The following is a 14,931-nucleotide window of genomic DNA, read 5'->3' as shown; positions in this document are numbered from 1 at the left end:
CTCCCCATTAGCGCCAACTTCTGCCGGTGGGGTGGAGTCAATTCTCAGGCTTTCAGGCTCCCAGCTCTTACACACCTGGGGCAGCAGATGGGGCAAATGCCCGGATCTCAAAGCACTCCATCTAGTCCGTGGCACACAGTAGGGCCCCAACCACTCTCTTCCCTCTCTGCTGTCAGACCTAAACTTTGTCACATCACCCCTAACTTTCCAACTCAGTGTCTGAAGCATGCACTTCCCAGTCCTTCTGGGACCCCAACCCTAGCAGTTTTTAAGTAGCCAGAGGAAAGTATGGGCGGCACTGAGCAGAGACAGAGCGGAAGAGGTGCACAGGGGTGAGGAGAGGCTAGCTGGGACCGGGCACTTCCCCTCGCTGGAGGTGACGGTTGGTAACTTGGGGAACACAGCTGCCTACAGATGCGCGACAGCCTGGGGACCCAGCCTGGGTGGGGGCTCCACGTCGGCTACTCGGGCGACGAGGAAGGGAAGTTTCCAGTTCTCTGCAGGTACCGATAGGACGCTTACTCCTTCCTTCCAAGGCTAGGGATTGCCCCAGAGAGCAGGTAGCCCTTCCCAACCTTTCTCATTTGAATACATGAAAATGCTAGTTGATTTTGGCAAGGCGACGCTAGCTCCAGGCCAGAAGGACGGTTTTGTCGCCCGAGGGCAAGGCCGGGTAGGGAACAGCTCCGGCTCCGACATCCGGCTGCGGGCCAGCCAGGCCTGAGCCCCAGGCCGCTCAGAAACCCGGCGGCGGCTCCAGGAGCAGTAAGGGAAAGGACAAACCCCGAGATAAAGAATTGGGATTAAAATATTACACTAGATTTTTTTTTTTTTTTCAGTACAAACATTGGGCCAGGGCGCGGCCCGGAACCTGAGATTTCTCCGCCCGAAACTGCCAGACAAGGCTGGTAAGGTGGTCCCAGGGCCCCTACCTCCTTAGGGTCGGACGCCGTGGGAGTTGTGAATCAATTTCCTGATTAATAATGTAACGATCGAAGGAAAGGCAGAGGAAGGAAGATATGAGAAAACAAAGAAAAGTAAAGGAAAAGAAGAAAGGCCGTGAAAGAACGGGAGCTCGACGTTTCTCCTCTCCTGGCCCCCTGGGCGCAGTGCGCCCCGAAGTCTTGGGCTGCGGCGCCTCCCGAGTCGTGGGCTGGAGGCTGAAGGCCAGCGCTGGAGGCCGCTCTCTGCGGCGCCCGGGCCCCTTTCCCGGCTCGGACACACACCTCGGTTCGCGAAGGCCAGTCACACGCAAGTGCAAACAGTTTGCTTTCGGCGTCCCAGGCCACCCTCAGTCCTAAACGGACCCGAGTCCCAGTGCAGGTCTGCTTTGAACCACGTGAAAGACAGCTGGTCTCAGTTTCCTAGCCTCTGATTCTGCCCCGCAGGCGAAGGCTGTAAACTTCTAATCTGGGTGGCAGGTGGGGGTGTGCGGAGAAGGAGGTCGGATCACCCTGCACCGAGGGCGGCTGGGCCCACGTCGGTCAAGACCCGGCCAGAGCCCGCTGTGGGGAGGAAGGTCGGTGGAGATAGGGGACAGACTAGGGAGACCCCCAGAGGGAAGTCCTCGGGAGGCTCCACAGAGCACCACAGAGGCCCGCCGCCACTGCTCCCTGCGCACCCCGCAGTCTGGCTAAATGGGAAGGACCCCGGCGCAGGCACTGACAGAGGGCTGGGCCCAAGGCCTGAGGCGCGAGCCGTCTCTCGCCGTCGTCACCCCCTGCTTCTCCCAGCCCTGGTGAAGATCTGAGGAAGGAGATCCCAGCCAGGTAATACTGGGAAAGGGAAGCGAGGGTGGCCGAGTTTGGCGGGTGAATCTCGTACCGCCCGCCGCCACAGCCGGGACTGCGCTGGGAGTGGACCCCAAAGGCGCAGAAGGCGCATCTTTCGGGAAGGGCGGGGCCGCTTCCTCCGCCCCAGGCCACCTGGACGGTCGTCGCCCCACCTTCCGGACCGCTCCGGCTCACACCGACTGAGGAGCTTGCCTTCCCCTGGGCTGCACTTAGCTGGCGCACACCCATCCCAGCCGAGCGGGATCCGCCCGAGACGCCCCAGCAGCCGCCACGTGGCTGCCCTCGAGTCCATCCAGCCTCCCGAGGAAAGCACAGCACAGCCTCCTGCAAAGCGTAAAGACAGGGCCTGTTTGGGAGACGAGGTTTTGTGACGAGTAGACTACAGCAACCAGGCATGGCACCTGGCTACCTACCGGCCAGCAATCCTGAGACTGCAGCTTTATTTTGTTTGTTTGTTGTTTATTTTCTAAATCAAAGACCCGGCATGGCCCTGATGATTCGCTTTTAAAACTCTGGGAAATGACTGGCTGGCATCTGAGTACCCTAGAACTTCACTTCCTAAATTTGTTAGGTGTGTTGGAATATCGCCACTGAGATGAAGAAAGGCTGGGAGCTAACCCAGCCGCCTTCTTGGCCTCAGGCAGTCAGCCCTTGAACTAAAATCTCAGGCTAAGGGAGGAGTGCGGAGTTCCAGACTCCCCTGGCTCTGCTCTCCGGGGGCGCCTGCAGGAGGATTCAGCGCCCCCCCCCTCCCCGCCCCTCCTCGCCCCTCCCCTCCCAACATAACAGGAGCTGCTGTGAGCCGGGTAATTCCTCCAGCGGCGACCCAGGAACTCTAAAGATGGATCAGTGCTCTACAGTTGTCAGAGCCCACTCTTCACCACCAGTCTTGGGCTTTGAAGAAGCCCTGTAAAAACTTTGCTTTGGACATCCCACTATAGGCTTTTTTTCCTCGACTTTTTTTTTTTCTTTTTCTTTTTTATTTTTTTTTCAACGTTTTTTATTTATTTTTGGGACAGAGAGAGACAGAGCATGAACGGGGGAGGGGCAGAGAGAGAGGGAGACACAGAATCGGAAACAGGCTCCAGGCTCCGAGCCATCAGCCCAGAGCCTGACGCGGGGCTCGAACTCACGGACCGCGAGATCGTGACCTGGCTGAAGTCGGACGCTTAACCGACTGCGCCACCCAGGCGCCCCTTTTTTTCTTTTTAAAGATGAGCTCTGGTAGGTTTAGAAAGTGGACTAAAAGAGGAAGAATATTTGATTTTTTAATTGACCCCCCCATAAAACAACAGCGCCCCACCCCCACTTCTTAAAGCACCAGCTTTTTGTGTACCAAAGCTATTACTAGGTTGTTACTACCCATAGAAAATACCCTAGTCATGCTCGATTTTGTTGAAGAGCCAAGAGGGCGTTGGAGGATCACTGTGGGAAGGAACAAGGAAGCTCCATTAACACTGAAAGTCCACCCTCCCCCCCCACACACACACACACCCATCAGGCCCAGGAAGCTAAGCATCCGTGTACTTTACAAATGAAACCAAGGTCCTGCTGCTGATGAGAACTTTGCACAAAGGAATTAGTTTCTGGCGGTGGCTCTGAGAAGGCTGTGCAGATCCACACATTTACAGATACATTTACACAAACTGATGGTGGCACTTGCAGCCACAGGGGCAGGCTGCAGTTGGAGAAGGCGCCTGCTCTGAGCTCCAGGTGGATTTAATTTCACTCTCATTCCATTCCTTACAATGTGACACCCCCCCCCCTTTTGTTAAAAAAGGAATTGTAATCCGATGCTTTTATCTTTTTTATTTCCTTAACTGCACATCTTCACCCTCTCGTGCTCCCCTGCTGATTTAAGAGATTTGTTTGGTTCAAGGATTTAACGTAATTCTGTTGCCAGATTTCAAGGAAGAAAGATTTGAAAGAACAAAGTACAAGGGGAGAAAGGTATCTGAAAGACAAGTTAAAACACATTTCTTAATATGAGATTAATAACATGCTTAAAACTTTGCCAAAGAAGAATATTTTGCAGATTCTTAAGTCATTTTAGAAAGATTTAATTTTGTCGTCACTTCAAGAAAACTAGTGGGTTCTACCTAGGGTACAGAACACACATGATCACCCCACACACTTAGAAACAGACATGATCACACTCAGTAAGAAGCTCACACATACGGACAGTCATATACTCAGAAATACACGCACCATCCCACAGCCTATCACCAACTCAGTGCTTATCAGTTGGTCCTTCTCCCCAGGACTTGTGGGCAATCCACTATCCAGGACCTTATAGGACCAAGAGGCTTTGCTTGGGGGAAAACTTCCCGCCAATGTCCAAGACCCATTAGGAACCAACGCAAGCGCCCAGGGCGCTAGCCTGGCCCCTCTGGGTCTGGGATGGGAACAGGGACCGCCGCACGCCATCCCTAGCTTCAAGCCTGGCACCTCTCTTACGGAGCGGATGCATTCCGGCACCTCGGTTCATGCTCTCCCAGTTAACGCGCGCATTTAGGGAGATGTCCCCTCCCCCTGACCTTTCCCTATCAGAAACCAGACGGTCGCCTCAGCTCAGTCCCCGGGGTTTGCAGAAGGGGGGCAGGAGGAGGAGGAGCTGGGCAGAGGAGGACGGCCCGACTCGGATGCGCCTGCCCTATCACACAGACATCTGTTCTCAGTTTCTTCCTCTTTATGATCGCTACAGATGACAAGGGAAGTAGAGCGGACCGAGGCGGAAAAAAAAAAAAGTTATGTCATAAAGATATAAAACGGTGCTGTGACTCACCTGCTCTTAGCCGCAGGTACGGGTTTCGTGGCAGCGTCTCCACTCTGCTAGCCAGGAGCCCAGATAGGCCTAGCGTCACTCGGCTAGGTTGACTCAGATGGCCGAGTTTCTAGTGGAGGGGCAAAAGTGGGGCTTTCTCCTTTTGCAAGTCTGAAATCAGGGGAAGGGGTTGGTCTGTATTCTCCAGTCTCCCAGGGTTGAACTTTGGGTCAGTAATCAGGACGGTGGGGGCTGGAAGCGGGCAGAAGAGCAAGAGGGGCGCGGGACGAGGCTGCAGCCGGCGGCCCCTGGAAGGTGGTGGGTCCCCCTGGGGAGGGACCCTGGGGTCATTTAGCTGGCACTGCCCTGCGAGCCGGGGCTCCAACGCCACCGCCCCCAGCCTTTCTCCGGCTGCGCGGGTCCTATCCAGAACCCTCGTTAGCCTGCCCGGCCCCGCCTATTTTTCTTTTTTCCTCTTTCAAAGGGGGTTACCCCCCCCCCAACCCCATTTCCCTCTTCCCCCAGCCTCCGGGCTTAAACCAATTACGCTGCTTTGCAAACAAAGTGAGGGCCGGGTTTGAGGGAGGGGGCTCGGCGGGCGGGGGCGCAGGGGGCGCGCAGTGGCAGCGCCGCTGGGCGGGAGGCGCGGCGGCTGGACTGGCGGGCGGTCGCCTCGCAGGTGCACCTCGGGCTTTGTAGGTGCGAGCGTCTTTGTGCGGCGGACAAATGGGGAGAGGACGAGGAGGTGGGCACTCGAGCGACGTAAGATCCACATCAGCTCAACTGCACTCGTCTCGCAGAGGCCACCCGCTCACTTCCCGCGGAGGCGCTCCCGGGCGCCGCGCTCCGCGGCCGCCGCCTGCCCCCGCCCGCCGCGCCGCCTCCGCCGCGCACGCCGCGCCCCGCAGCGCCTGGCTTCCTCCTTGCTAGGGTGGCGTTGGGCTGGCGCGGGCGTTCGGGTGACTGCAGCTGCTCGGCTCTCCGCCCCCCGCCCTGCGCCGCGCGGCTGCCCCGTCGCTTCGCACAGGGCTGGATGGTTGCATCGGGCAGGGTGGCTCCAGGATGTTAGGGACTGTGAAGATGGAAGGGCATGAGAGCAGCGACTGGAACAGCTACTACGCGGACACACAGGAGGTGAGAGGCGGGCGGCAGGCGGGACGCTCCCGAAGCCGGTGCGGGGGGACGTCCGGCAGGGTGGGCGGCTGGCGGGCTGTGGGCGCCTTCTCCGTGCCATCGCTGCCTGCCCACCCCCAGATGTGATCCCGACCAGGCCTTGGTCGGGCCTTGGAGCCGGATCCGCTGCCCCGCGAGGGAGGCTGGATCTCGGCGCTTGGAGCGGGCCAGAAGGTTTTAGGAAACTGTGGGCTTTTAAAGCACCCTCTCTGGAAAGCACTTGCCTCTTTGCGGAGAGCGAGAGCCGGAACCAGGCCCGGGGTGCCACGGGTTGGCGGGCGGGCGCCGGCACGAGTTGGAGGTAACTTTAGGAAAGACAGAGCTTGTCTGCAGGGCGACCTCTTCCTCCCATGGTTGAATTCGAAGATGTCTTCAGATGAAAGCGCGCCGCCGTTAAGTTGAGCGTCTTAATAATGAAACGATTCCGAAATTTTATGAAACTTCTTTAAAAGCCCTGTTTGGGGAGAAGTGTGCTCATTCTACCGTAGAACCGCTGGGTGGCGCTGGTGCGAACTGACTTTTCCTCCAGCACGGCAAACCGGGAACCTGTTTCTCTTCATTGTCCCCTTGGTGGCACGTTCATGTGGTTTATTTTACAATGTGCACAAAGGGATTGTGAGGCAAACCAGGTACAGGCAGGACCACCATCTACTAGAAATATTTCCCTGGAAACAGCTGGCGATTAACCCCCAAAAGTTCACCATTGTTAAAAACACTTAATGATATTGCCTTGGAATAATCTTGGGGAGAAGAAAAGAAAAAAAAAAAAAACGAAAGTAAAAAATACTTCAAGACATGGACAGAAAAATGTAGAATCAGGAAATATTTTTATGGTAATTGTTTTATTTAGATTTGTATATTTATATATTTACAAACTTATCTTGAGTTTATTTGCATACCATAGCAGAGTGTTAAATCTGTACAGATTTTGTTTTCAGATGGAATTGTATTTGCTGATGAAAAAATTTATATTATTTTTATTAAATTATCAGAAGTTTTTATGTTTCTGACTGTATACTTTTAACATATATAGTGCATTCCCAAATTGCTGTTGATAAGGGTTTTCTCCTACTGTTGGCTTAAAAATGAGCTCAGAATTCTTCCTCAGGTTTAATTCAATGCACTCATCTTGACCCACTAGTCAATGAAGTCCCCTATGGAAAGAGCTTCCTTATAGGTTAAAGCTAAGAATTGGGAAATAGAATAGCATTAAGAGAAAGTAAGTCGACTTTGATTTAGAAATTTAAAGTGAGATTTTAAAGCCAGTTTTTGAAATGATCCGCAGCAACATAACAGTATGTGAAACAAAATAGATTATACCAACAAACTGTGTCACCAAAATTTTTAAATGTTATGGGGCTGAAAATAGATAACGAAATTGATGCAAGTTTTTGAATGTCTTAAAGAGATGTACATGTGAAGGCATGCTAAAGTTAAGTGTAGTGCATTGATATTATTAATCACCCCTCCCTGCCCCTTCTCTTCTTGTAGATCTATTTTTAATTTTTCTCCAAACTTATTTAACTTGAGTTTCTTTCCCTTTTAATATTACAGTTGCTACAAGTAGATGGGAAACACTACTCGTAAATATTATAACAAAGTCACCATTTGGGGAAAAAAAATGCTAAGGGTGTATAAAGCCAGTTGTTGAGAAATGGATGGGTCATACAGCCATGAATGATTAGTCCTATCAGGGAGAGTTTAATTAACAGCCACCCCGTACAACAGAGTGCTACGCGGTCAGCTCAGGCTTAGGCAAGATACGCACAGAGCTGGTGTTTCTGTTGCACATCCCCAGGCTGCACCGCCTTTTTTCTCTAGTTTGGTTAAAACTCCTTTTAACCAAAAGGGCTTTGCTGAGGCTGGCCTGGGGTGGAGACTGGGATACCAACTGGCGTGGATGGGGTAGGCGATGGAGGGACCCCAGAAGCCGGCCCCTGGGCCTGGCATGTAAGGCGATTACACATCTTCCTGGGGACATATTTTCTGTGAGCGCTTCTCTTTCATGCCTGCCGCGATAGGATTTTTCCCCTGCCGCGCAAGACATTTTTTTGCTCTTTCTAGGGAGGGCGCCTGACGGTTTGCCCCGGGTGGGGGGTCCTATGCTTTGCAGAAATGCTCTCTGCAAATCTCCGGGTTTGCCCCGGGAGGATCGGCCGTCCGCGCCCACCACTAACCCCGCCCTTTGGGGCCTCTTCACTTGCTATCTCCAGGCCTACTCCTCGGTCCCCGTCAGCAACATGAACTCGGGCCTGGGCTCTATGAACTCCATGAACACCTACATGACCATGAACACCATGACCACCAGCGGCAACATGACCCCAGCTTCGTTCAACATGTCCTACGCAAACCCGGGCCTGGGCGCCGGCCTGAGTCCGGGCGCGGTGGCTGGCATGCCAGGAGGCTCCGCGGGCGCCATGAACAGCATGACGGCTGCGGGCGTGACGGCCATGGGGACAACGCTGAGCCCCGGCGGCATGGGCGCCATGGGCGCGCAGCCCGCGGCCTCCATGAACGGCCTGAGCCCCTACGCCGCTGCCATGAACCCGTGCATGAGCCCCATGGCGTACGCGCCGTCCAACCTGGGCCGCAGCCGAGCGAGTGGCGGCGGCGACGCCAAGACTTTCAAGCGCAGCTACCCGCACGCCAAGCCGCCCTACTCGTACATCTCGCTCATCACCATGGCCATCCAGCAGGCGCCCAGCAAGATGCTCACGCTAAGCGAGATCTACCAGTGGATCATGGACCTCTTCCCTTATTACCGGCAGAACCAGCAACGTTGGCAGAACTCCATCCGGCACTCGCTGTCCTTCAACGACTGCTTCGTCAAAGTGGCGCGATCCCCGGACAAGCCAGGCAAAGGCTCCTACTGGACGCTGCACCCGGACTCCGGCAACATGTTTGAGAACGGTTGTTACTTGCGCCGACAGAAGCGCTTCAAGTGTGAGAAGCAGCCAGGGGCCGGGGGCGGAAGCGGGAGCGGAGGTGGCGGCGGCGGCGGCGGCGGCGGCGCCAAGGGCGGCCCGGAGAGCCGCAAGGACCCCTCGAGCGCCGCCAACCCCAGTGCCAATTCTCCCCTTCATCGGGGCGTGCACGGTAAGGCGGGCCAGCTAGAGGGCGCGCCGGCCCCCGGGCCGGCTGCCAGCCCCCAGACTCTGGACCACAGCGGGGCGACAGCGACAGGGGGCGCCTCGGAGTTGAAGACTCCAGCCTCCTCGGCGGCGCCCCCGATCAGCTCTGGGCCAGGGGCACTGGTTTCTGTGCCTCCCTCCCACCCGGCGCATGGCCTGGCACCCCACGAGTCCCAGCTGCACCTGAAAGGGGACCCCCACTACTCCTTCAACCACCCCTTTTCCATCAACAACCTCATGTCCTCCTCGGAGCAGCAGCACAAGCTGGACTTCAAGGCGTACGAGCAGGCACTACAGTACTCGCCCTATGGCGCTGCGTTGCCCGCCAGCCTGCCGCTCGGCAGCGCCTCGGTGGCCACCAGGAGCCCCATCGAGCCCTCAGCCCTGGAGCCAGCGTACTACCAAGGTGTGTATTCCAGACCCGTCCTAAACACTTCCTAGCTCCCTGGGACTGGGGGTTTGTCTGGCATGGCCATGCTGGTAGCAAGAGAGAGAGACACACAGAGAGAAAATCAACAGCAAACCAAACCACACATATCGAGCCGACAACAGCATAATAAAATCCCAACTATTTTTATTTCATTTTTTTTGTGTGTGTGCACAATCTTTTCCCCAGTGCAAAGGACTGTTACTTTGTTATTGTATTCAAAATGCTTTGTGTATATTATTACAAAGAAAACCCATCCCAAACCAACAAAAAATTTTTTCCTGCCAAGTTTAACGATCCACAAATGTATATATAAAATCTTCCTATTTCCTTATTCCTGTCCCTTCCCTCTTTCCCCTCCAGACACATTCCAGTCTGTGCAGGGTTTATTTAAAAAAAAAAGAAGAAGAAAGATGGTCAAACTTGTAAAATATTTGTTTGTGCTTCCCCCCCTTCCACCACCTGACCTCTCCACAAGTTTACAGGTCTATGGCAATACTCTTAACCATAAGAACTGAAAGAGTAAAGAAACAAGTAGACACTAGGGACTATTAAAAGTATTTGAAGGACAATACTGCTGTTATGCAGCAAAACATAAACTGATTATAAACATCAGAGCCATTTATTATTCAGCTTACATTTCTGATACATTCAGATATGGAATACATATATATTATGTACGAACTTATTTATGCACATGCTCAGATATGTAGACATCCTCCATATATTTGCATAACATATAGAAGTAATACGTAGGTGTTATACATGCTACATTTTCAAGAGTTGCCTGACCAAGAAGTTACAAAGACACCCCTCTCCCTTGTCCTCTCTACCCACATATAGCCCTGGGAATCAATTCCTCAAGAATTGCAATCCTCAATAACTCTGCTCCTTGCTTTGCAGAGTGCCATTGTCATGCCATTCTGAGGTCACAGAACATGTATAAAATTAGCTTCTCTGTATCTATACCATTTAAATAATATTTTTTTCCAGGAAAAAGGGAATATTACAATGTTGGAGGAGAGATAAGTTATAGGGAGTGGTATTTCAAAATTTGGTCCAAGATCCCAAAATCCAATTGATTGTGGCCATTTTAATTATTGCCATCATGTGCTTGTTTCATTCAGTGTTAATGCACTTTTCACAGCTGGACATGGTGTTAGTATAGCCAGACGGGTTTCATTCTTCTTTGCTTTCTCAATGTTAATTTATTGCATGGTTTATTCCTTTTTTTTTTCTTTATAGTTGAAATTACTTTAAATGATGGTTAAAATTACAAATTAAAAATGTTAATTTTATCAATGTGATTGTAATTAAAATATTTTGATTTAAATAACAAAAATGATAAATTTTAAGCCGTGGAATATGTTCTTGATCATTTGCAGTTAAGGACTTTAAATAAATCAAATGTTAACAAAAAAAAGTATTTCTGTTATTTTCCTTAATTAAGTCCAAAATAGGAATTATGATTATGATATTTTGCAAAGTCCGGCACTGAATATAAATGGCAAAAAAGAAAATGATCTAAAACAAAATCGTTTTGTTTATGTTTATTACATGAACTTGAGGCTAGTAAAAAGCAGTTACAGTAATTCAATAAAAGTGGGTAGATAAATTGATGTGATATCCCAAGAACTGAGATTTTTAAGATTGTTTATTCCCGGTAATGTTTACTTCAGTTTTTGAGATGAGCTTAAGCCTTCTATGTTTCCTTTGAGCCTGTCCACAATGAAATCAAATTCATTAATATAACTACAGTGCCCCCTTCCTCAATGTATAATTTTCCTTTATCTGAGAAGTATTCTAGGAGAATAAAATATCATATGTGGCTGATAAAATTAAGTTGTCCACAACAAAGAATCCTGAACTCTCTCTCTCTCTTTTTTTTTTTTTTCCATTAAAAGAGAAACAAAACTCAACCATCATGGTTGCTTTGGAGGGGGTGAAGGGGAGGCAAGTTAATTCACTCCTGCAGGGGAAGCTTTGTGCCATCAGGACATTTCAGGGTAGCTGCTATTTTGTATTTTGTGAAGATACTTCTAAAAATACGGTTTCTAAAAATATCATTCCTGAGAACTTAAAGCTGATTTGTTAGCCTTCTAAGAAGCTTTTAAATGCAACTTCACACCCCTACAGTTGCTTGAGATCACAAAATCATTAATCTCCTTTGATAGTAGGCTCACTTTCCAGTCCACCTATTTCTTTGTAAGTCTTGTTCGGATTGACATCAACAATAACAACACCAGCCCAAGCAGAGGCTAGCCTGCCTGAGCCCCTGTGTATGAACTCCATCCTCGCCAAGGCTTGAACTTGGACAGCCTTTACTTTGATCGCCCCACTCCACACTGCGGACAAGATAAAAAGAGCTGTGTGAGTCCCTTAATTATCGCGTAATTGCCTCCCCAGATGAGAGAAGGGGTGGCGTGTAGCACTTGAGAAAAATCCAGAAATCCAAGCCCTCCCCCCCCCACTTCAGCTAATGAAAGGAGGAGAGAGAAATAACTGGTTTGAATAATTTCAAAACCTAATTTAGAGGCCTCTAGGGAGGATATTAAAGTCCCAAAGAGAGGAAAAAGCTTTCAATCTCAATAGTTACTTATATTTATATAGCAGGTAAACAAAAGTTGGTAAATTCGAATTCCAAATGTGATATGAGGGCGTGAGTTTGGGCCTAGGAATTTTACCAGCCGCACTGAATCTAAATCGTCTACCCCTCGGTGATGTTCCCTTCCTCTCTTTAACAAATTAGCAATATCAATGTTTTGCTTCACCCTCTGGGCTTAAGTCGGCCTTAGCTCTCTGTAACTTGGCAAAGACTTTTTCTAGGCTTGCGGGGGGCGAGGCGCCGTCCGCTGACCATAGAGGCTACTTTGGAAATCTGCCTGAGAAGCTAGCACGGTGGATCTCGGGGAGCTGGTCTCGTGGGGTTCCCAGGCGATTTTCCGCCACCTCTGGGCAGTAAACCAGCCCCCGTCCCCCTCCCCGGGCACCTTGCGCTCGCTCTGCAACGTCTGGCCGAGGTGATCTGCGCCCCGCGCGTTAGGTTGTGCGCCGTTTAGGGCAAAGGCAGCCGGTTGCCGGGGAAGAGGGACAGAGCAGGCCCGCAAGCATCTCGGGGTGACAAGTGCAGTTAGTTCTTCATTGTTTGGGCATTTTCCCCTCCTAGCGAATAAATCTTCTGTTGAGCCCGAGACCTAAAAGTCAACAAAGAAGGCCAGGCGTCGCTTTACCGCTACTGTGGCCCAACGCCCGCGTTGCCGCGGCTGCTCCCGCTGCGTAATCCCTTCCTCGGAAACCCGGACACACAAACGCCGGAACGCCCGGGGCTGGGGCGCCGCGCCCCAGGGCCAGGAGGAAAACATCTGTGGTTCCGAGGGAGTGCTGGGACCCTCCTCGAGCGCGGCACCTTCTCGTGACCCCCACCCGCCCCCCTTTTCGTCGTCGAGTTTCTGTATTTCTTCACCTCGGACACTCCCGTAGATGAGGGCCGGAAAGGGGATGCTGACCGCTCAGCCGCGGGCCACCGGGCTCGCTTTATTTAGGAATTTCCCTCGTGGTGGGGGAGGGGTCTCCGGATGGGGCGGGAGGGAGTGAGAAGAAAAAAAAAACCAAAAAACAAAACCCTTCCTACAGACCCTAGAGCAAAGCTGCCGAGGCCCTCCGATGCAGTGACGACGCCACCACTGAGCACTTTTGGAAAAAAACAAAACTGTTTTGGGAGTGAGTGGAGTCCAGGGGAAGAGAACTTTACATGTAACTTTCACCTGGTTCCGGGACTGACGCATTTTTTAAATTGCTATAAAGAGAAGAAGACAACTAAACACAGGGAAGAAGAAAAGCTCACCAGAAACTACACAACTTAGAAGTGTTCTCAAGTAGAAGGCAGCTCGGTCTGTTTCTACATGATGGCTATTACAGTGTGTACGTCACAAATAAAATGTAATTTCCATTGTCCCTTCTTGAACTCTTCATAGCAGAATAAGCTGGTGAGAATTATTAAGGGAGGAGGGATTAAACAAACAATCCTATTAAAGTTCTTAACTTCTGTTTTCATTTTCTGAAGCCTAGAATACTCAACTGATTTCACTGAAAGCATACAAAAAAACATTGTTTTTCTCAGGAGTCTAACAGATTTGAATGATCTACAGCTTAAGAGTTCCTGGATGGATAAAATGTAAAAATTTTGTTTTGGCACTTTGAAAAATTGATCTCAGTTCCACAAAAATGCTTATTCAGTTTCTTTGCAAAAACTTCTGCGATCAGTTCAAATTCCTTTCAATGCAGACCAAAGTAGGAGACCTGTAGCCCAAATTAATTAACCTTTCCTTAAGATCAATTGGTTTTCTGTTGATTTAGCAGTAATAATGTAGAACATTTAGCTATAATGTATTTTAATGTGATACTTCAATATGTCAAGAGGAAATACTCATTGAAAAGATAAAATTGCTTAAATTATTTAATAGATGTTTAATAAATTTGTAGAAATATTTTATTTTCAAAAATTAACTCTTAATCGCTTATTTGAATTGTAGCAAAATGTGTTTTACAACTAAATGGAGTTAAGATAATGTCTAATTAGTTCGAGATAATTATGTGCAAAAAGTTGACTATTTGTAAACTACCTTGGACAAAATAGGTCAATAAATTATGCAGAGATTTAGAAATAAGATTTTCTCAAATACAAAGAATCATTAACATCAATAGAAACTCATGAGAGTAAGAGTGTAATAAAATGAAACAAGTTGGAAGATTCTACAACCTTTTCATCTAGGAAATAGAAATAGGATCTATTTGGGGAGATATAAGGTGTGTTGTTTTTTACAGCAGCCATTTCTGCAAGTTTTATTTTCTACCACTGATCCTATTTGGTGTATCCAAATAACATTTAACAGATTACTTTAAATGTTCTGGGGTTTTTTCTTCCAAATAGTTACATTTAAGGCCATAATGGTTTCATTGGTGTCTCTCTTTTAGCTCCCAGTCTAGCTGGGTTCACTGAACTTTGGACCTTGCAGACTGCAACCCTCGCCACCCCCGACTCCAGCCATCATTCTGGCAAGCAATATGGAGTTGGAGAATACCCATGCATTTCAGTTTTAACGTGTACAATGCATACATTTTCTTACTATAAACATTTTTTAAAAACCTGACAAGAGGGAAATCCTCACTTGCTACCTTTCTCTAACTTCTTCATTTCTCCAGTTCTGTCAGCTATGACTACAGAGCAAAAAAAGCAGAGCTCATGGTAAGCACAAGCTCTCCTCTGTAGCCCAAGAAAGTGAGAAGCCACCTTCTTTCTAGATGCCACTTCTATATGTTCCACTCAATGTAAAGTATAAAAGCAGAATATTCTCCCTCAAAATCTGGGAAGGAAAAGGCTTAAATGAAATAGGTGCTTGGGGACCTCCGAATCCAGGTGGGATGCTGGTCAAGTCCCATCAAGATCAAGTTCAGAGCGGCCAGTACTAAGGCAGGCCTGACTCCCAGTTCTAAGTGTGAGGTTTCCCTTGGTTGACTTTATATTTCTCTCCTCAAGATTACATCACGGTCTTTTTGAAAAAAAAAATCCCTGAAACCCAGAAAAACAACCTGGAAATACCCCCCAAAGGACTACTTCGAAATAGGGAACAATGCATTCAACCG

General features: G+C 49.7%; 1 protein-coding gene and 1 long non-coding RNA gene across 3 annotated transcripts; one reads left to right on the top strand and one right to left on the bottom strand.

Moving 5' to 3' along the window:
• The first annotated feature begins 5,154 nt into the window (after positions 1 to 5,154).
• On the top strand, positions 5,155 to 14,620 carry FOXA1 (forkhead box A1). 2 transcript variants are annotated; one of them, XM_058738875.1, is made up of 3 exons: positions 5,155 to 5,691; positions 7,944 to 9,267; positions 14,263 to 14,620. In XM_058738875.1, the coding sequence occupies exons 1-3, from the start codon at positions 5,620 to 5,622 to the stop codon at positions 14,436 to 14,438; spliced, it is 1,572 nt and encodes a 523-aa protein (XP_058594858.1). In that variant the 5' UTR covers positions 5,155 to 5,619; the 3' UTR covers positions 14,439 to 14,620. The 2 variants fall into 2 exon arrangements, with proteins under 2 accessions (XP_058594858.1, XP_058594859.1); XM_058738876.1 differs by lacking the exon at positions 14,263 to 14,620 and having other exon boundaries at positions 5,171 to 5,691; positions 7,944 to 9,696.
• Positions 10,826 to 13,418, bottom strand: LOC131517122 (uncharacterized). The gene is made up of 2 exons (XR_009264407.1): positions 12,279 to 13,418; positions 10,826 to 11,633 (listed from the first exon to the last, which is right to left on the bottom strand). It is a non-coding gene; the product is annotated as an uncharacterized LOC131517122 (long non-coding RNA).
• Positions 14,621 to 14,931: the final 311 nt, after the last annotated feature.

This window comes from Neofelis nebulosa, chromosome 7 (genome assembly GCF_028018385.1).
Source record: "Neofelis nebulosa isolate mNeoNeb1 chromosome 7, mNeoNeb1.pri, whole genome shotgun sequence".
Taxonomy (NCBI): domain Eukaryota; kingdom Metazoa; phylum Chordata; class Mammalia; order Carnivora; family Felidae; genus Neofelis; species Neofelis nebulosa.
This window is presented reverse-complemented; position numbering and strand designations above follow the sequence as displayed.